Source organism: Grammomys surdaster, unplaced genomic scaffold (genome assembly GCF_004785775.1).
Source record: "Grammomys surdaster isolate TR1022 unplaced genomic scaffold, NIH_TR_1.0 310, whole genome shotgun sequence".
Lineage (NCBI taxonomy): Eukaryota > Metazoa > Chordata > Mammalia > Rodentia > Muridae > Grammomys > Grammomys surdaster.
The window spans coordinates 2425632-2445793 of NW_021604729.1; the positions used below are offsets into that span (position 1 = coordinate 2425632).

A 20162-nucleotide genomic window follows, 5' to 3' on the forward strand; every position below is an offset into this window, starting at 1 on the left:
CCAGTGCCCTATTCTATTCTCACAAGCATCCGCTACTGCAGTTCTGGATGATCCAGTGCCCTATTCTGCTCTCACAAGTATCAGGCACACATGTGGCACAACAGACACAAAAAACCCCTCATGCATATTTTTATAAATGTTTGTAAGCAGGTGTGGTGGTACATATCTTTAACACTTGGGAGGCAGAGGCAGATAGATGGAATCTATGAGTTCAGGGCCAGCCTGGTCTATATAGTGAGACCCTGTCTCAAAAACAAACAAAAAACTCCCCACAACTCAAATTTCCCCCTTTCCTGATAGCCATTTTTGGTTTTGTCCAATATACCAAATCTATCCATACCATGTCCATTTCTACCTCATGTACCCTAACCACGTTGTCTACTCTCAAAAAACTTCCAAGAGTCTCATAAGTGACTGCCCTCTTCTAGTCTGCCTTCTAAGATCTGTTGCCTAAATAGTGCACAGTGTGATCTTCAAAACCAAAATCAGGGTATTGTCATCACTCTGCTTGAAAAATCAAGAGCTTATCACACAATTTAGAATACAACCTAAATGCCTAAGCTGCTTTACACAAGACCTATCTGGCCACAGCCTACTTCTACAGTATCTTTTCCTTTGGCTATGCTCACTTTCTAAATGGCATTCCCACTTTTTGGAATGCACTTCCAGCAGATCTTTACATAAATTGCTTTTCCTCACTATTCAAACATAGCTCAAATATCACTTCACCCAAACCATCTTGGACCAACCAATCCAGTAGTCTCGGCCTTGAAAAAGCCAGTGTCATCAACTGACAGAAGCAAACAAAAGATCCTCACAAGATCTGTCTTACTGATAAGACAATGGCAACTCACAAGTTAGGAGTTCACACAAGGTCACAATCCAAGCTAGTGACAAAGCCACTTCAAGTTCTTCAGAATGCTATGGGATAGTTCTTAAGTGGTAAGCAGTAATAGCACAATAGTAATCTAATATTCTCTTCAATCACCATAACACAACTTAAATGGGATCTGCTCTTTGGGAAACCCGCATATTTGTACTTGAGAGCCATACTAGCTGCCTTCTTAGCCTCTAGCCCGTCCCATCCACATTCCAGATCAAACTCTATGTATCCTCCAGACCAGTCAGAATGATTCTACACTTGTTATCAAAGTTCACAATGCTCTTTACAACTAGTCACTCAGTTAAACGACAAACTTCTTTCCAGTCATTCCATAAGGCAACCAATAGTCAGGCCAGACATTACTCTAAGCATTTGTGATATACATGTGAACAAGCAGAAAGAAAAATCCTAGCCGGGCAGTGGTGGCACACTCCTTTAATTCCAGCACTTGGGAGGCAGAAGCAGGCAGATTTCTGAGTTCAAGGCCAGCCTGGTCTACAGAGTGAGTTCCAGGACAGCCTGGGCTTTACAGAGAAACCCTGTCTCGCTTGAAAAACCAAAAGAAAAATCCTGGGCAGGCATGGTGATACATGGTATAAACTTTGTGCTTGGGATGCTGAAGTAGGAGAATCAAACACCAGGATGGAGCTATGCATAGTAGGCATATACCTTTAATCCCAGTTTGAGGCTAATCTGGGCTACAAATGGAGTTCCAGGACAGTCATGGATTTATAGGAAAACCCTATCTTAAAATGAAACACCACCAGAAAAAAAAAGAAAAAGAAAAAGAAAAAAGAAAAAGGAAAAAAAAAGAAAAAAAGAAAAAAAAAAAAAAGAACAGAAACACCAGCTTAGGCTCTATATGTAGACAGTCTCAAGACCAAAACAAAGAAGCTGCTCGTGGGGTATCTATATTTTTTGTTCCCACTCCTCTTTTTTCCTTCTTCTTTTGGAAAAGTAGAAGGGATGGAGGGAAGAAACAAATATAAGGTAAGTCCAAAGAATGTGACACCTGATACTAGAACTTCCCCTTTCCTTTTTGCTAGGGAGAGGTTGTTTTTTTAAACAGTTTCTCAGCAACCCTGTCTGTCCTGGAACTTCACTATATAGAGCAGGTTGGCCTCAAACTCACAGAGATCTGTAGCTTGCCTCTGCTACTTTGTGGGTTTCTTTTTCCCACTCTTCCTCACCCATCCCCATAACATATACACACTCAGTTCACCCTATCAACTAAATAGGAGAGAAAGAAGGGAGAGGGAAAAGAGATACAGAGATCTGTTCATCTAATTTCCTTCTTAGTTCTTCTTTGAGCATGACTACTAAACTCCCTTTTTAAATAACCACCAACTCTGCCTCTTGGGGGGGAGGGGCCAATAGCATTTATATACCCTCTGAAAATTTCTCAGAATTCCAAACATCACAGGATCACAGAAACTATCTGCAGCTGGCAAAACCACACTTCTGCTAGAGCATGAGGCAAATTACAGTCAGGTGCTACAGACAATCTGAAGCAACTCCATGTACCTACACCTGGGATGAAAACGAAAACATTTTTATCACTACAGAGATCCACCTACCTCTGCCTCCTGAGGGCTGAGATTAAAGCCGTATGCTGCCACCTGGCTAAATTTCTGCACATAGCCCCCTCAGCCTACCTCTATATGAGCTGAGTCCAGCTGATTTCATACCTTTGGTCAATCTTTCCCAGTATCCTTCTTCATTCATCATTTTGTAAAATCTTTTCTAATACCTACTCATTTTAAGCCAAGGCTTTTGATACTGGATAACTCTCAAGGAAAATGAGACCTTGAAGACAATACTCTCGCTTCATAGTTGTTTCATCAGCATCTAGAACAGTGCTTTATAAATGCTAGGTGGTCCTAAGTGTCTATGGACTTAATGGAGGAACAGGGTGTTTGAACATGGGTCTAGATACTTACCCTGGGGATTCATGTCGATGGAAAATGATGGAAGTAATCTAATTAGAATGCTGGGCTCTCCTGATGGCTAGCAGCTCACCTGTTTGATGATGTATGTTAGCTCCTCAATTTCTACTGCTTTATCATCAAAGAGAGACTTGCGCTTTGCCACTGCAGAGACAGATGAAACATTACAACTGGTGAGGGTAATAGCCAGGCTCAAAAAGCTAAGATAACAGTTCAGTAGTAGAGACACTTGCCTTGAAGTATAAATCCCTGGTTTAAATCCCCAGCACCATATTAAAAATAAAACAAAACCTCCATGAGCCTCACCTCCTAGTACTATGTTTTACTGTCCCACCTAGGAAAGGCCTCCCAAACACTCACAGATTGTTAGTTTCTCCAGCTTGGCAAATGTATTGCTGAGATCTTTCCCAATGCGCCTGCAAATGAGCATCAGTGACAAGGTTGTGGTAAAGGGCCGGAAATAGGCTATTACCATAAGCTCCAATACAACCTACTCCACTCAGCCAAACCATCACAGGCAGATCTACTTAAGACACTGTATCACCCCACCACAAAGCCCCTCTCAACTCACCTGGCCATGAGGGTAAATTCACTGCACTGTCGGGCAGCATACAGAGCTGGTTTACTTGTTTGGATTCCATTCTGAAAAGTAGTATCAAAAAGTTGCTACTTTAGTTCCCTTCACTATTCATGCTCAGCTTTTCACATACCCACTAAACACTCTAGAACCGTTGGCGTCAGACAATCTAAGTTTATCAGTGGTTTGTAGCTAAGAAAAAAATTAGATATAGGTTTAAATCCTGACTCATCGTTTGTGGTATTTAGGACAAGTTACTTAAAGCATTCTTAATTTTTACTGAAGACAATTCCTCCTCTCCTATTGGTAAGATTCGACTATCTAAGAGTTGTAAAGTAAGTTTAGACAACTAGCAAACAAAACCTAAGCAGTAACTAAGTGGGCTCACGCCTGCCTTTCCACTCCAGGTACTTACCTGACGGCTCTGCAGCGACTTGCAGGCAGACAGGAACTCCTGGGTCCGATCCCGGCAGGACATGGTGTCGGGAGGGGAGGGGACCAGGACCACCGGGGTGGGCAAAGGAGCGATGTCACTGCTGCTACTGATAGCAGTTGCAGGGGACAGAACCTGTGTCTTTGAGAGACCCAGGTAGACACCCTGATCCGTGTTCTTAGATCCGTAGCGTTTCCGCGGGATCATCGAGTCGCATAACCTCGGACTGTTGTGGAGAGGAGAATGTCATTCTCCAGACAGCCTCGTTCCCCAAACTCTTCCCTCAACTAGCAAATCCTCAGGCCCTTTCCCGTATTTGACAGATTTTCGAGCCCAAGGCCACCCGCAGATCCTGCACCCTGGACACGGCGAGAACGGTCAGCCAGCTTCCTCCAGGCCCAAGGCGAAGCCTCCTCAGATTCTCCTTCCAACTTGGCTCAGACTGCCAGAGCACCGGCCGGGGCCCCTAAAGTCGAGAAAACAGCCACAGCCTGGTCCTGCGGCCCCGAACTTCCAGCCAGACCTTTGCAGTTGGCCCAAGTCTTAATCCTGCCCTCTGGTATACGTGATTTCCTTCACCCTCTCATAGAAAACGGCAACCGACCTCCAGAAGTGGGAACACTTCGGATGGCGGAGGGGGGAGGGGGATATCTAAGTGTTTATTTGAAACAGGAAGTCCCACCTCCGCCAAAGTTCCGCCTGATGGAAGACCGCAGCCATTGATTGGACAGGGCTAAAGTTTTTCCTCAACAAGACCTTTCCTGATTGGACAGCGAGGTATTCGCTTACGCGGATCCGCCAGCAGGACTTGCCCCTGGCTCCCTTCCCCCCCAAACCCCCGTCAAGCTGCTGCCCCCGAGCTGAGCCGACCGACAGAGGCTGGACTCCTACTGGAGCGAAACCCTACCTCTTCTGTTGCCTACCACCACCGCCACTGCCACTCTCCTCAGGTCGTTGCTGCCTCCTCGCTGGACTTGTAAGCCGTGGAAGCCGGACCAAAGAACCGGAGCCGCCACGTCACCTACCCGTACCCCTATCCCCGTGACGTGGCCTCTGCGCCACGCCTTTTTTTTAGCCCAGAGACTGGAGGGACACACCCCTCCTCATGCAAACTCGACTCCGCTCTCCTATTGGTTAGACTGCCGCCGCGGCCCCGCCCCTAAAGAACTAGAACAAATCTGGAGGGTCTGGGTTAGAGGAGCCTTAAAGAGCCTAAGGCCGCTGGGCCTACAAATCTGGAAGGCTATGTTTTCAGCAGATTCGCAATATTAACTTTATTCTCTGGATGTTGGGGAGGACTGAGACCAGGGTTGTAGTCAGCCCTTTTCTGGTTCCTTGTGGCTTCCCTCACGTTTGTGATCCTGAATCTGATTGTCCTTGCCTGACCGTGAGGACCCCCGACGGCTGAACATGGATAGTCTGCGCCACAGCACGGTGATCAGAAGACTTTCGTTAGATCTTTGTTTACGGCGGCCTGGGTTGTCCGCTTCGTTGCCTACAAGGACCACAGGATCCACTTAATTCAGTTCTGCTCTCTCCAGGCCCACCTGTGTCCCTTCGGGGCACCTCCCACTCCCATTCCTGGTCCTGAGACCCTTTTTTGTGTCTAGTCCTACCTTCCCTGCCTTCCTCTGTTACTTCCTCTCTTCCTTGCTCATCCGAGGTCCGATGGTCCTTGTCCTGACAGCAGCCCATGGCCCCGAAAGGCACAGGACTCTGCCACCCTCCCCAGCCAGCTTAGCTCTGGGCCTAGCTTTTGTGACGTCAGGTCTCCCACGCCAGGTGAGGGGACCCCTCCCACCTACAAGCTCGCCTTTCTCTCATCACAAAAGGTCCAGGATCTCAGTTTGCTGGGCTGTTTATTAATAAAGTGAGCAAGGGGCTTTAAGGACTGGTGGATCCAGGACGCTTCTTCTTCTTCCTTCTTTGGAGAGCACCTTGTGTCTGATCCAAATTAGGAAGCTTCCGCTTGGCAGCTGCCTCCAAAGACGCCCAAAGTTCATCTGTCTCTGTGTCTTCTCGGGGCACCAGGTTGGGCTCTTGAGGTTCTTGGGGCTCATCCTGATGATCAAGGACATTCAGGAGTCAGGGACAGGGAAAGACTGGCTGAAAAATAATCCCTCTGAGCACCACCACTTTGATCTAGAAACCAATGCCTTTGTATTCTGGAGGACCTCACCCTTGGCAATAGCCGGCTTGCGGACTCCTCAAGGAAATTAAGTTTCAGTAAAGAGAAAGCCCTGGTCTGTGTCCTAGCTGCCTCCTTTTCTCCCCACAGAGAATCCCTTGCCATCATGCCTTTGGCTCCCAAATTCTCACACCTAACTAGCTGCTCACCTCCCAGTTATCCCGGCCTGACAGGAGAAGGCAGTTCAGTTGAGACTTGAGATAAACCTGTAAAATAAAAGGGGTTTTTGAGCCCAGACAAGCTGAGACAGAAACTTTTTTATGTGGGGCACAGGAAAGGGGAGAGACTCCAGAAGAGAGCAGTCAGAGTGGAGAATGCCAGAGGTTTAGGCTCTCTCTCTCACCTTATGCTCCAGCCCACGTGGATTACGGATCCTGTGTATCCTCAAGACTCTGTCCAAGCCACAAGAGGCTAGTAGGGGTTTTGAAGGATGACACTGCAGCCCACGTACACTGCCTGCAAGTCCCTTCAGACAGCCCAGTAGACGCCCTGGAGAAGGGTGTAGGGCATCAGTGTTAGCTAACCAGCCAATGAATATTTAGTTACTAATCAAATCACTTATATTTCAGTACTTAATTCTCAGAATAACCTAGAAACAGGAGTTACCAATGATATTTCAATTCTACAGGCAAAGAAACAAAGACACAGGACTCCAATAAGCAGTCCAAGTTTAGAGGTTTTTGGTGAAATCAGAACTCAAACCCAAAGAGTGACTGTGACACTAACAGGGCTCAATGAGTCTCTTAGTAGTGCCCGTTCCCCTTCTCAAGCAACCCACGGTCCACTCACCTTGCCGAAAATCAATTTCTGCCAGCTGCCCACGAGTGTTCCCTACGATGACGGAACTAAGGAGGATACCAAAGAGGGGGCTCAGTATGACTTCTAGAGCTATTCCAGAGTGCTTTCCCTTTCCCTCAACACTCACTTGCCCTCAGAAGTAAGGGTCATGGCTGTCAGTGGGTACTCTCCATAGGTGGCCTCTAGGACTGGCCGGCGCTGGGGGGAAACTGGATCATAAACACGGATCTAGAAGAAGACTGAAGTATCACAAGAGTATCCTTACCCACACTGACCCCCAATATCTTATTTATTATTATCCTTATGAAGACTATTACTTTGTTGTTGTTGTTTTGAGACAGGGTCTCTCTACATAGTCCTGCTTGCCCTGGAACTTGTTCTGTAGACCAGATTAGCCTCAAACTCAAGAGATCCACCTGCTTCCCAAGTGCTGGGATTAAAGAGGGTGCATTACCATTCTTGGCAAGACTGCTTTCTCATTTGAAGTATGTACTTAATCTCATCTCAGAATATTGGGGGAAGGGCTCAGGAGCCCTCATGAGCATAGTCTAAGGACAGTGGAGGGACAGAAAAGCTAGAGAGTGGTGAATTTCAAACAGAAAAGCTTACTCTTCCTAAGGGAGCAGTGGGAAGTTCTTCATATGTTGTGAGCAAAGGCCTAGTACCTATATCAGACTTTAATGTCCAGGACTATCCCAATAATAGTAGTGACCCAATCCTGCCCGAGTCTCAAAACTTCAAATGAAATAAGCCACAAAGATCCCTAGCCAGGCCCTCACACAAGACTGGTAGAGCTGAGACATAAGAGAGGTTCCCAAAGCAAATCAGACTATATGAGGATTACACAGTTCTCTCAATGACCATACTAGCTAGAATATGCCTAGTAGTGTCAGATCTCATGAGCCTGGTTAGTACTACATGGAAGGACTATATAATTGTTTTGCAGCCAACCTGATGTTCCTTGTAGAACTTACTGTAAAAGGAATACTCCCTTTGCTTTCCCTTCTAGGCAGGAGAAATAGAAAGCCAGAGTTGAAGAATTCCACCCTAGAATTCGGTAAGGAGAAAGTAGTGGGCTCAGCCATGGAGTTTGTCAACTGAGGAAGTCTGAGCTCCTTTGAGAATCCGGACAGAGATGCACCATGGGAGACTGCTGTTGGGAGACACTTTGCTGTTGTTCTTCTTCAATCTGGGAGCAAGCAAAAGAGCCTCACCTGGTGGTACCCTGTGCACGTGACAAGTTTCTGTGACCCAGGGAGGAACTGTACGTCTTGGTCCCAAATTGGAACCCGTAGATCAAGCCAATCATTCCGCACCTGGTGTGGAGGTAAATATGGGACACAAGGTGTTGGTAAGCCTGACCTGTTCCCTCCAGTCCTCCACACACAACCCCCCCTCCAAAGCCCATCTAGGTTATGATCACTGTCAGTGGCTTTCACTTCCCCCAACCTCAGACAAAGCATCTCTCCACCCCTCATAACTCACATTTTTGGCCCTGAACACAGGCTCCTCAGACCCTTGTAGGTCCCATACTTTCAAAGCATTCTCTTTCCCACATGTGGCAACCACATGTGTGCATGTGGGATCTTGGCGCATCCTACACACCCCAGGACCCACCTTCAATTCCAGGAGCTGAAAAGAACCAGAGATGAGTCAGTCTCAAAGCCCTTAATCTTTCCTTTACCAAATTCCCCATCAGACCTCTACCCTAGCTCCCATCCTCTTCAACCACCAGGACAGGTGAACCTTACTGGGTCAGAGGACACCTCCTTGTCATTTTCACACCAGACTCTGAGGATCCCAGAATCCACACATGTGATAAGGGTGCTGCAAGCAAGTAAGAGAATATTGGGATTTTAAAAAGTGTAAGCCAGCTGGGCAGTGGTGGCGCACGCCTTTAATCCCAGCACTTGGGAGGCAGAGGCAGGTGGATTGCTGAGTTCGAGGCCAGCCTGGTCTACAGAGTGAGTTCCAGGACAGCCAGGGCTATACAGAGAACCTTGTCTCGAAAAACAAAACAAAAGTATAAGCCAGGTTTTGTGGTGCATACCTATCTGTAACAGTATGGGAAGTAAAGAGGAAACTAGGAATTCAAAGTCAGTCTGAGCTATAACGTGAGTTCAAGGCCATCCTGGCTACATGAGATACCAAACAACAACAAAACATACCCCCCCCAACACACACAAATATGAGCAACCCAACCCAAACAACGATAAGAGATAAGATAAACCTCTTCTTCCCTAAAAGCCCAAGCCTTTCTTTTCCCAGGCTCTGGACAACCTGTGCTTATGTTCTTCCTCATATCTGCTTACCTAGGCTCAAGCTCTAGACTGCTTGCCTAGATTGTGGCAAACAGCATGTGTGATACTCCTTACTCCTACAGGCCCAGAGCTCTGTCCATGGCACTCCCCATTCAAACCCAGTATACTCCCTATTAGCTATGAAATAAAATCTTAACTTAGTACACAAGCCCTTTCCATTTAATCTCAACCAAATACAATGCCAAGCTTAGATGCATGATGATGCTTCCTTGACTTCAGCCTCCAAGTGGTATTTGTCCTATGTATATAGCGGTTTAACTCCTCCTTAGTCTCTGCTCAGTTAGTATCTATTTTTTAGAATGTCTTTCTCTTCTGCCAAGATTATACATGTACTTCAAGACCCAGTGCAAAACTCCATCCTCTGCATATCTTGTCTGGAGCTCACCTGTTGAATTACCAAAGCAGCCTTCTTTCTTCATCGATCTAGAAAAGCTTCTCCCAGGTTATTACCCTTGGTGACCCTTCCCAGCCATCACTTTGAAAGCTCCATTATCTTATATTTTTGTCAATCACTACTTAAACAAATGTTCAAAAGCATTAAATTATGTGCACAGAACGTTATAAAGGAGCCAGAATAAAAATCCTATCTAGGGCTCGTGCAGTGGTGGCACACGCCTTTAATCCCAGCACTTGGGAGGCAGAGGCAGTTGGATTTCTGAGTTCGAGGCCCGCCTCGTCTACAGAGTGAGTTCCAGGACAGCCAGGGCTACACAGAGAAACCCTGTCTCAAAAAACAAACAAACAAAAAATCCTATCTAGGATGCAAACTTTATAAAGGAGCATGTTTTACCTAAAATCCTTACACTTTTCCTTCATGTTCAGTAGCTGTTCGATAAACGCATGTTATAGGGATGAATGAAGACAAGAACTTTGTTTGCAATCACCTATCCCAGGGGCTGTATCATCTAAGGGTATAGCTTAAGTATTCCATTCAATCCATGAGATCCCCAAACGCTCTGTGACCTGGGCTAGAATGTGGTCCTTACCCATCGGCCTGGGCGAGACCTCGGAACGTGCCTTCCCCGCCTGGGCAGTATCTCTGGCTCTGGAATGTACCCTCCTCGGCATTAAAGTGTCTCACAGTCCTGTCCGCACAGCCCACCAAGATCTGCCAGAAGAGAAGAGAATGGTGGAAAAGGAGCAAAGCTGTCCGGCATCCCTTAGCTCCGGCCTGGACAGTGGCTACTCACCTGGGTCTCGCTGCCGGTGCCCCAGCACAGAGCATTCACTGCCTCCTCCCGCCGCGGCTGTCCGGACGGGGTGAAATTTGCCGCATGTCTCCGCTGAAGGTTCACCCCTGAGGGACGAGGTCGTCAGTCACGCTGGGGTGACAAACAAGCTATCCCTGCACTTTCCCAGAAACAACTCACCTTTCAGGATTCCAGTCTCAGTGCCGACCCACACATGGTTCCAGCGAGCCGAGGCAGCCGCCATCGCAGGCCAGCCTGTGGCTTGCACTTCCGGCGCGCCACCACGGCGTCATTAGCGGGCGCCGGATTCAGTCTCATGACCCGGGTCGCTCCCTTCTGTGCCCGCCTCAACCTGTCGTTTCCTCCCACCCTCTTTCCCTCCCCTCTTACCCCCATCCCTCAAACTGGCACACAGTTTAAATCTCAACACTCTGGAGACAGAGGAAAGAGGATTTCTGTGGGCTCCAGGACAGCCAGGGCTTCACAGAGAAACCCTGTCTTGAAAATACAAACAAGGGCCGGGCGGTGGTGGCGCACGCCTTTAATCCCAGCACTTGGGAGGCAGAGGCAGGCGGATTTCTGAGTTCGAGAGTTCGAGGCTAGCCTGGTCTACAGAGTGAGTTCCAGGACAGCCAGGACTACACAGAGAAACCCTGTCTCGAAAAACCAAACCAAACCAATAAAAAAAAAAAAAAAAAAGAAAGTACAAACAAGGGAGGGGGGATTGGAGGGAGGGATAAAATCTGGAGTGTAAATAAATAAGAAAAAATAAGAACATTGGGGAGATTGGGGGCCTGCGATCAGGATGTAAAGTGAATATAAATAAATTAATGAAAAAGAAAATACAAACAAGGGCTGGAGAGATGGTTCAGTGGTTAAGAGCACTGTCTGCTCTTCCATAGGTCCTGAATTCAATTCCCAGCAACCATATGATGGTTCACAACCATCTGTAATGGGATCCGATGCCCTCTTCTGGTGTGTCTGAAGACAGCGACAGTGTACAGTACTGAAGACAGTACAGTATAGTATACTCAGACATAAGACAAATATTTATTTAGAAAAAAGGGAAATACAAACAACACACACCCCTCAAACAGGAACACTTCTTGTTTATGGAGAACTGAAAAGTAAGGATCATCTTTGCACTGTCTGTGAAAAGCATCATTTCTGTACTGTAATGATGGCAGGTGTCCTCCATCTCCCTGACCATCTTGTGTTAACCATATCCCACACTATTAAAAGAATTTTAGAAGTTATTCTCTATTTTCTAAATCATCAGTAGGTGTGTCTACATATGGCTGCACATGGGTACAGAGGCCTAAGGAAGATTCCTGGATGGAGCCAGGGATACAGATGATTATGAATCATCTTGTGGATTCTAGGAATGGAACCAAGGTCCTGTGGAGGAGCAGTAAGTGCTTTTCTTCTTGAAAAGTAGAGACCTGGTTAAACTTTTTATTTGCTCAAAACTGAGTCTACAGTCAGAATTTTGGTTTTTTTTTTTTTTTTAAAAAAACCCAGTCATGTGAATATGTTGGTTTATTTTTTTTAAATCCCAGGTGTAGAATGAGAGGATGCTTCAGTTTGTCCATAGCTGTTATCTATGATTGTCTCATGATCTAGGAGGGGTATGAGTTTTTGCCAGCTATAGACAGTTTACGTTTGGAATTATGAGAACTCTGGCGAGAGATAAATGCCAGAGGCCCTGGAGAGGTGGGAGGGAGGTCCTCTGAAGAAGGCAAAGAAGGCTGCTGCTCCCCCTGCTGCTCCCACTGCTGCTCCCACTGCTGCTCCCACTGCTGCTCCTGGTTCCTGTTGTTGAAGTTGAATGAGAAGTTGGAGCTATCCTGACTACAAAGATAGGACTGACCCCAAGAAACATGATGTCCCTAATCAGCAGGAAGTAGCCTATAGAGGTCTACTTCTCCTTCTCCCTTTCCCTCAACCTTTTTCTCTCTACCTAGTGTTGGGGATTGGAAGGGGTTAGGGTGGAATAAGGTTGGAAAGGGAGATAGAAGTATAAGAACCCAATAAAATAGTAAAAAAAAAAAAAGTGTCAACAACATTCTAGCTTGGAAAATACAAATTTGCAAAATTAATTTTTAAAAACCATGTATCTATGTCAAGTGTGGTGGCACACACCTGTAATTCTAACACTCAGAAGGTTGAGGCAGTCTAGACTACATATGACTACAACTAAGAGACACCCTCTCAAAAAGTGTGTATGTCAGACATTCTCCCAAATACATGGCACAAAGCTTTAAAAAGGAAGGAGGGGAGGAAGGGAGGGAAGGAGGGAGGGAGGGAGGGAGGGAAGAAGGAAGGAAGGAAGGAAGGAAGGAAGGAAGGAAGGAAGGAAGGAAGGCAGGCGTTCTGAGAAGCCGTCCAAACATGAAACTTGTTCTGGGGATCACAGACCTTCAAACATTTGGTCTGAGATTGTACCAGTAGGAGTGAAACACTGTGTTCTTGCCTTCTGACAAACCCCCTACATCTGAACACTCAGGTTTTCCGAGCTTAGGGCTCCACAATAACAGCAATTAAGAAAACAGCATTCTGATTCCTGGGATAAAACTGAACTTGTCAAGTTTTGCATCCCCACAGTCCAGGCTTGAAGGCCAGCTCTACACACAAAACTGTGTTAACCTCTACTGTACAAAGAACCACTGTAAATTAGAGGAACTTCTCAAGTTCTCAAAGAACTCATGAAGATTTCAACTTCTTCTTTTTTTTTTAAACAAAGCATTTGAACTGTTTGACGTGAATTTCAGGCTGGGAAGATGCTTCAGTGGTTAAGAGCAGAGCCCTGGCTGCCCTTACAGAAGCACCTCGTGGAGAACTACAATTGTCTGCCATGGGACCAGAACTTTTTTTGGTCTCCAAGTATACAAATGGTGCCCAGGCATCCAACACACCCATACACATAAAAGAGACCACTATAAAGAGCAAGTTTCACTACTTGAGAACTCTGAAATAAAATATAAGCTCTGGAAAACCTAAACCTGAGAGATAATGACAGAGTTTGTAGCTTCCCTGTTTTGCCTATGTGTATTAGAATGTACCTCCAAATTGTGTGTATGCGCAGAGAGATAGAAACCATTGAAACAAAAAAGTCGAGAGAGGTCTGAAAATACAAGTATACTTTAAACAACCATCTACATAAGGTTAAAAATTAGACATACTAAGAAGGCATAGCAATTTAGTGCTGGGCAGTGGTAGCAAACAGTCTTTAATCCCGGCAGAGGAAAGGAAACCTCAGAAGTCAGAGAAAGTTCCAGGACAGCCAGGAATACAAAAAGAAGCCCTGTCTCAAAAAAAAAAAAAAAAAAAAAAACAACAAAAAAAAGAGCGATAAAAGTGTCACAACCAAGACCAAACCTCAACAAGAGGGAGACAGAAACAGTCAATCATCTCTACAAAATGATAAAAAGTAAGACAAGCTGCATCTAGAACCGTTCTTTAAAGGTTTTATATTCCTTGAAAGGTACACTGTTCCTAGAAGTACTGCAATACCAGGTCAATGCATAGAGTGGGCAGAGCAAGCTCCCATTCCATCTTCTAACTCCAAATGCTAATTTACTATATTGTCCTCTGATTAGGGACATATAAGATACTAAGCTTATAAGAACAGAGACTACACTTGATTTTAGCCAAAAGGCTGAGAAACATTTTTCCCCCTTCTAATTGCTAACAGCTTGTTTCTCTGATGTTTCTCTTTTGTTTCAATGTAGGCCCACTGTTTTAATTATTCTTTTTTTTTTTTGTTTGTTTGTTTGGTTTTTTTTTGTTTTTCGAGACAGGGTTTCTCTGTATAGTCCTGGCTGTCCTGGAACTGACTCTGTAGACCAGGCTGGCCTCGAACTCAGAAATCTGCCTGCCTCTGCCTCCCAAGTGCTGGGATTAAAGGCATGTGCCACCACTGCCCGGCTGTTTTAATTATTCTATTGTGGCTCTTTACCAAGTGTCATCTTCCCAGGCTCTGTTCTGGTTTTTTATTTACTTTTTAAACAGTCTTGCCATGTAGCTCTGGATGACTGGGAACTTGCCTGTCTCAGCCTCCAAAGTGCTGAAATTAGGGTGGCCCACTGGGATGCTAGGTTGAAATGTTTTATCCTTTTTTATGTGAATGAGTGTGATCACATGCGTTTCTGGGGAATTGTTTTCCTTGGTGCCTTTGGAGGCCAAAAGAGGGTATCAGATCCTCTGGACATAGAGCTGTGGGAAGTTATGAACCACCTGAAGTGCTAGGAACTGGCACTTTTTGCCTGCCAGACACTGATAGTATCTTTACTGGGAATTTCTTCTCATGATGGACTAGAAAAGTACACAAAATAGGAATGTGTCAGAAACACAAAGTGAATTATAGTGAAGCTAGGGTGTTTTTGGAGAGTACAGACTGTTCTGAGTATTCATGTGGGGATGTGCCCTGGCACTTTGGTGAGAGCCACCTATTGAACTGACAACCAGATGTCTGCACATTGTCATTCTCCTGTGCTTTGAACTTTCTATGTTGCCAAAATGACCTTGACTGGGATCACAGGTGGGACACTAGACCTCCCCAGTAGCCTCACAGCCAACTCATTGCCTACTAGAAATCAAGCATTCTTGCCCTATCCCCAACTACTGTGTTGTTTCCGTTTTCAGAGGGTTTCTTTTTTTATTTTTGGAGACAGGGTTTCTCTGTATAGCCCTGGCTGTCCTTGAACTCAGAAATTCACAGCCTCTGCCTCCCAGGTGCTGGAATTAAAGACATGAATCACCACTGCCTGGCTTTCAGATAGTTTCTGTGTAGCTCTGGCTGTCCTGTTACTCTGTAGACTAGGCTACCCTGGAACCTCCCAAGTGCTGAAATTAAAGGTATGAGCCATCACTGAGCAGTATACTCTTACTGTAGAGTAACACTGGCTCCCATACTAGTCTTGCCTGTTAAGTAATTTTTTGCACGTCTGTTCTCTTTCATGGTATAAGGGCAATTTTTCTCTCCTTTTGCCTCATTGTGACAGGTACCTGAAAAGATTAATGAGACAGCAAGACAGGCTGATCTGAAACAAATTTTCAGTTCTTAGTACAGTTCTCAGCCTTGGCCATTTGATTTTTTTTAGCCTTAGCACAGGACTTAAATGTGATCTTTGCTAGTGCACTTTAATCCCTTCTCAGGATTCTGCAATTCCTCTATAGTACATATGAGCAGAAAAGTGGTCTTGGTCAAATTATTACCATTGTCTTAAAACTTACATGAACTAGAAGAGCATCTTTATTCATTTGGCAGCCAAACCACTCCATCTAAGGACATAATTCATGAAGCCCTGGGCTTAACAACACCCTCACCCCCTAGAATAAAGCAAATGGCGTTGAAAGATAAGCTCCTTAGGCTAGAGAGGCCATACTACAGGATTACAAACCACACACAGAAACTTAGGATAAGCATGGTACCAAGTCACAATTCCTTCCACCGACAATCCTCAAGTTTTAATCCCTTCTGTGTGATCCTCAGAAACCACGTTTATAAGACCATCTGAATGAAACCTTGGTAGGATTAGTTTTTTTGCAAAGCCTGGGTTTGACTTCCCAGCACTCATGAATCAGCCATACAACTTCACTCTGAGGGGATCCAGCACTCAGGGTAGTATAGTACCACAGCCATGAGGCAGATATAAGTAACAAACCCACATGAAAACCTGCTGTACAGCTGGGCAGTGGTGGCACACGCCTTTAATCCCAGCACTTGAGAGGCCATTGTGGTCTACAGAATAACCCTGTCTCAAAAAAACCCCCTCAGCATACCTAAGTACCAAATGCTTTGGAAACCAATATGCAAAAATTATCCTCAAAGCCTTCAATCTCTATGGCACACCCTGAAATAATTTGGGACTCATTTCTATCCATGCCTTTCCTAGCCAAAAAGACAGTAGGTGGTCAGCAGTAATGCCCACAAAGGCATTGTATGTAGTGTCCGTGTACATACATACACAAATATAAAAGGCCATTGTCAGCTTCAAGTTTACTCCTAGCAAAAAATGTTCTTGGCTACTGCAAGATGAATTTAGGTTTTTATATAAAGGGCAGCTGTAGCAAGTCAGTGTCTGCATACCAGTGTATTTGGCCTAGGGAATTCTAAGCCATAGGAGGCTCCCTGCCTTGCTGATAAAAAGCTTAGGTGCCATTACTCCAGATTCAAATGCCAGGTAGAGGGTTCTTTTAGTGATACCAAGCTATTAGACCCAGGCCCTCAGGACCCACCCAAATCAAATAAATGACTTACACTATAGCATAGAGCATTTATTGCAAGGAACCAAAAGAACACAGCTACAGTTAAAGGGTCAGCAATGAAGGTCAATCTGGAATTGCAAAGAATTTTTATCTTAAAAGTGACCTATTATGGTGAAGCGAAGCATATTAGTCTGCTTCAGCAATAATGCTTGAAAAGATTAACCATCCTGGGCTGGAGATGGCTCAGTGGTGGGGAGCGCTGACTGCTCCTCCCATCAGATTTGATGTTCAGCTCCTGTAAGGTAAAAATTCGTAATTCAAAATCATGCTACATTTAATACTGGAAGAGTCAGTAAGTACTAAATTATAGTTACCAGTTTTCCACCCTGCCCCTCCCACCTAATTCTAAAGACTACCCACCTTTCATGTACAGCTCATTCTTTTCTCCATACCTGAAAACAGACAGACCAACTTATGTTTCTTTTTAATCAAATGAGAATTCTTCCCTTTTTGTTCACAAAAAAATCCCTCAGACAGTTCCTTCTGGAACAAGGCTTCCTCTTTTCCCCCAGCCAGCCCCAGTGGGTTCACCTTTTCAGGCTCTGGAGCTAGGACAGGAAGTAGGACGCTTGAATATTTCTTCATGGGGAAATAATAGTTCACCACACTTCATATCTAAGTTTCCTTACCTCACTTTAGTGTGGACTTGAATTAAAAAATGCTTTTAACATTCCTGCAAGATAGCAAACAAATTTGGACCATTAATGCTTAAACTTACTTTACAGGAATCATACTAGCATAAAAATTTTCCTATTTGATCCAAGATGCGCTCACAACTCAGAAAATACCTTTCTTCACAGCTATCAGACTGGGGCGGTATTCAATTCATCAGGGTGAGCAGGAATTCATGGATCAAAGCATTAGATATTTTACCTAATAAACTACAAATAGCACTACTAAAACATTTACCTGGCATGTCTCCTTTGCTCTTAGCCAGTGTCACCTGAAACACAAGACAGTCAACAGCAATATATATATTAAAAATCCTGCAATAGATTGTTCCCACCTATCCCACCAATCTGAGAAATATCAGATTTCCAAGTCTCAACAGCAGTCATCAGCCGAACGAGATTCTATGAAAGTCATCATATACACAGTACCTTCTCAGGACCCCAATTGTACACCACCACACACTGAAATTTCGTACCTCTGAATCAGTAAGTTTGACACTGCTAACAGAACCTGGGGAAAAAATAAAACTATTTATTGATAAGACTGGCTTGTGCCCTTGACCCAGTCTCCACCCTTCAGTTTCTCAGGTGTTCCTGTGTTTTCATTAGCAGTCATAGTGAGCTAGTTAGATTCATCATAGAAACAGCCAACCTAGTGAACAATCTCCATCCAGAGTAATTTAACTAACCTTTTGATGCTGGAGATTCGTGGTATACAGGAACTCCTCCTAAATTAGCAGAATTAATTAGTCAAATATCCAGAGTAGTTAAAACCTATCTTAGCATCTTGTTCTTTTGGTTTTTCAAACCACAAACTACCAGTTATAAGGTGTTTGCCTTTTAGCGAAACACTCAGTTTGATCTGGACTGTCAGTACTTGAAATATCCAGGAGAAATAAGGCAATGCAAGTTTGCTAAGGGGGCTTCAGTGACAAAGCCTACTCGATATCAACAGATCCAATCTTCATTAGATCAGAAAAAAAACATCACTTACCTCTAAAGAAATCACCTCAGGAAAACCTGTGAGAGAGTAAAGAGTAGTCACTTCCAATCATCAGGACAGAACAAAATCTCTTCCTCACCATGAACTGCCATCAGAACTCTAACATGCTATAAATTCACACCTTCATGGAGTATCAGTGTGTCGATTCAAATCATCTGACAGTGAGTGAGTTTTTAAGAGAACAAGGCCTTAATATAAGGTGTTCTCTAGAAATATGCAGAGCCCATAAGCAGCAAAATAAAAAAAAGATAACATGCTGCTTGATAGTTCTCTTTTCCTATTTCCCCTAGAGAAAGTCCAAGCCCTATTTGGACAATTACCTGCAATCACGTTCGGAGGCAGCGTGAAAACTCATGTTGTCACAGTACCCTTGACATAGAAAAACACTGTCATTTTTAAATGTAATCACAGCCACCTCACCTCCTTCTCTGCACCCCACTTTCAGTAGTAAGATGACATCACCATCGTTCAGACATATGCTTGTCATTTACACTACATTCATCATCAAGGTCACGTAAATATGCTCCATCCTAAGACACCATAAGCCATTAATACCCACCTGACTAGAAGCAAAGCGTGCTATCTGTAAAAGTGAACAGGCCTGGTTCCAATGTGCAAACCCCTTCGAGGTTAACCGTATCTGGAACAGAAATAAAAAGACCCCAAACCTCAGTAACACACTTTACTCCAAACAACCCAAATACCTGCCAGATTGTGCTACTCAGAGAATTTTTCCTTCTCCACTAAACCATCAGAAAGAGAGAGTTCAGGTTTTATATCATCCCCGTAGCACTTTCACAACTTAATAACCAAAAGACCCTAGTAAAGCCATTAACACTTACTCTGTAAAGAGAGCATACTCCCATTCTTTCGTACGTAAACAAGCACGTCAAACCTGCAGGAAAAACTTGGGTTATTTCTACATCAAGAAATCTCTCTGCAGGATCAGAAAACTGTAGGCCCAGCGCCAGCCTTCTCAGAGTTACTTATCCTCACAGAAATCAGTACAGGTCTGTGATAAGGTCCTCATCACTGGGGATGGCCTTGCGCTGCCGCCACCATTTTGTCCTTCACAAAATCCTGCCATCTCTAGGTCTTGAACGCCCTAACATGGTCTCCCCGCTAAGACTACAGAACAGATTATAAGAGTCCACATCTACGATGGCTATATCCACGGGGGTCTTTTAAACCACTAGAGACAGACATTTCATAAGACAGTGCAGGGAGTAGTTCACAACAGAGGCAGGCAGATTTTTATGATAGAAGCCAGCCGCGGTTATAGGCAGGCTGCTTAAGAGGAAACCCCCTTAAAAAAAAAAAAAAAGTTAAAAACCACGGCACACAAAGACCTCCACCACTTACCCAGGGAAGGGAAAAATGAGACCGACTAGAACGGCGTGTGGCCTATAAATAGCGTCTCGCAGAGGCCCACGGGATTTGGAGGAGGGACTAGGAGGGACGCACGCGCTAAGGTTAGCGTTGTGCGAGCCGGAGGAATTGTGGGTAAAGGGTTTCGCCCAAAGGCGCGTGGGGAGCGCTCCGCCTCTGAATTTGCAGCGCGAAAAAGAGGCGCAGGCGCTTTAGGGGAGTGCGGCGGTACGCCTTTGGCGCTGCTGCTAGGCGGTTCCTACTCACCGTGGGTGAAACGTCATCGCTGGAGGTTTGGCTTCGCGACCCTTACTGCTCGACTGTCTGGGTCACAACCACCAATATCCATACGTTGAGGTTATTTCTTGACCTCCCTCACGCTAAGCCTGCTTGTCGATCCATCTCTATGGATCCCGAACCTACTGAACACTCCACCGGCGGCGTCTCAGTTCCCCGCCAGCCGCCCAGCGCGCAGACGGGGCTTGATGTCCAGGTTGTCAGCGCAGCGGGCGAC

The 20162-nt window shown here is 45.1% G+C and overlaps 3 protein-coding genes, 1 long non-coding RNA gene and 8 other non-coding genes across 18 annotated transcripts in view; all 12 read right to left on the minus strand.

The window, feature by feature from the left end:
• The window catches only part of Stx5 (syntaxin 5), a 16760-nt gene extending 11821 nt beyond the window's left edge, over positions 1-4939 (minus strand). Inside the window, exons 1-5 of one of the 4 annotated variants that reach the window (XM_028777450.1) lie at positions 4747-4939; positions 3822-4065; positions 3401-3471; positions 3190-3245; positions 2903-2973 (exon numbers count right to left, since the gene is read on the minus strand). In XM_028777450.1, the coding sequence (XP_028633283.1) occupies positions 2903-2973; positions 3190-3245; positions 3401-3471; positions 3822-4046 (423 nt within the window). In that variant the 5' untranslated portion in view covers positions 4047-4065; positions 4747-4939. Of the gene's footprint in view, positions 1-2902; positions 2974-3189; positions 3246-3400; positions 3472-3821; positions 4644-4746 lie in introns of those variants that run through there. The other 3 variants (XM_028777448.1, XM_028777449.1, XM_028777447.1) reach the window with 3 other exon arrangements.
• Positions 4940-5087: 148 nt separating this feature from the next.
• Positions 5088-5584, minus strand: LOC114629433 (testis-expressed protein 54-like). The gene is made up of 2 exons (XM_028777451.1): positions 5456-5584; positions 5088-5334 (listed from the first exon to the last, which is right to left on the minus strand). The coding sequence occupies exons 1-2, from the start codon at positions 5532-5534 to the stop codon at positions 5156-5158; spliced, it is 258 nt and encodes an 85-aa protein (XP_028633284.1). The 5' UTR covers positions 5535-5584; the 3' UTR covers positions 5088-5155.
• A 97-nt stretch (positions 5585-5681) lies between these two features.
• On the minus strand, positions 5682-10597 carry Wdr74 (WD repeat domain 74). Of its 2 annotated transcripts, none has more exons than XM_028777445.1 (11): positions 10517-10597; positions 10337-10443; positions 10133-10254; positions 8577-8652; positions 8311-8457; positions 8040-8141; positions 6953-7053; positions 6817-6872; positions 6371-6516; positions 6177-6233; positions 5682-5900 (listed from the first exon to the last, which is right to left on the minus strand). In XM_028777445.1, the coding sequence occupies exons 1-11, from the start codon at positions 10578-10580 to the stop codon at positions 5724-5726; spliced, it is 1155 nt and encodes a 384-aa protein (XP_028633278.1). In that variant the 5' UTR covers positions 10581-10597; the 3' UTR covers positions 5682-5723. The 2 variants fall into 2 exon arrangements, with proteins under 2 accessions (XP_028633278.1, XP_028633279.1); XM_028777446.1 differs by having other exon boundaries at positions 10337-10468; positions 10517-10565.
• Positions 10598-13815: 3218 nt separating this feature from the next.
• On the minus strand, positions 13816-14006 carry LOC114629522. Its single transcript, XR_003712678.1, has one exon. It is a non-coding gene; the product is annotated as a U2 spliceosomal RNA (small nuclear RNA).
• Positions 14007-16594: 2588 nt separating this feature from the next.
• Positions 16595-19945, minus strand: LOC114629456. Of its 3 annotated transcripts, none has more exons than XR_003712673.1 (11): positions 19916-19945; positions 19123-19175; positions 18840-18920; positions 18601-18649; positions 18272-18297; positions 17967-18005; positions 17754-17788; positions 17516-17549; positions 17236-17279; positions 16967-16998; positions 16595-16841 (listed from the first exon to the last, which is right to left on the minus strand). It is a non-coding gene; the product is annotated as an uncharacterized LOC114629456 (long non-coding RNA). The 3 variants fall into 3 exon arrangements; XR_003712672.1 differs by lacking the exon at positions 19916-19945 and adding an exon at positions 19643-19680; XR_003712671.1 differs by lacking the exon at positions 19916-19945 and having other exon boundaries at positions 19123-19636.
• Positions 17071-17196, minus strand: LOC114629525. Its single transcript, XR_003712681.1, has one exon. It is a non-coding gene; the product is annotated as a small nucleolar RNA SNORD22 (small nucleolar RNA).
• On the minus strand, positions 17378-17444 carry LOC114629524. Its single transcript, XR_003712680.1, has one exon. It is a non-coding gene; the product is annotated as a small nucleolar RNA SNORD31 (small nucleolar RNA).
• Positions 17631-17699, minus strand: LOC114629523. The gene has a single exon (XR_003712679.1). It is a non-coding gene; the product is annotated as a small nucleolar RNA SNORD30 (small nucleolar RNA).
• Positions 17857-17921, minus strand: LOC114629529. Its single transcript, XR_003712685.1, has one exon. It is a non-coding gene; the product is annotated as a small nucleolar RNA SNORD29 (small nucleolar RNA).
• On the minus strand, positions 18367-18440 carry LOC114629530. The gene has a single exon (XR_003712686.1). It is a non-coding gene; the product is annotated as a small nucleolar RNA SNORD28 (small nucleolar RNA).
• On the minus strand, positions 18718-18790 carry LOC114629531. The gene has a single exon (XR_003712687.1). It is a non-coding gene; the product is annotated as a small nucleolar RNA SNORD27 (small nucleolar RNA).
• LOC114629532 lies at positions 18997-19070 on the minus strand. The gene has a single exon (XR_003712688.1). It is a non-coding gene; the product is annotated as a small nucleolar RNA SNORD26 (small nucleolar RNA).
• Positions 19946-20162: the final 217 nt, after the last annotated feature.

What these genes read in the sequence shown, in the direction of transcription:
- LOC114629433 (XM_028777451.1), bottom strand. Translation starts at nt 5,534, where the DNA reads ATGGGCTGCTGTCAGGACAAGGACCATCGGACCTCGGATGAGCAAGGA. An exon ending in AACAGAGGAAGGCAGGGAAG is followed by an intron (nt 5,335 to 5,455) that starts GTAGGACTAGAC and finishes TGGTCCTTGTAG; the next exon opens with GCAACGAAGCGGACAACCCA.
- Wdr74 (XM_028777445.1), bottom strand. Translation starts at nt 10,580, where the DNA reads ATGGCGGCTGCCTCGGCTCGCTGGAACCATGTGTGGGTCGGCACTGAG. An exon ending in CTGTGTTCAGGGCCAAAAAT is followed by an intron (nt 8,142 to 8,310) that starts GTGAGTTATGAG and finishes CCTCCACACCAG; the next exon opens with GTGCGGAATGATTGGCTTGA. An exon ending in ACCCTTACTTCTGAGGGCAA is followed by an intron (nt 6,873 to 6,952) that starts GTGAGTGTTGAG and finishes TATCCTCCTTAG; the next exon opens with TTCCGTCATCGTAGGGAACA.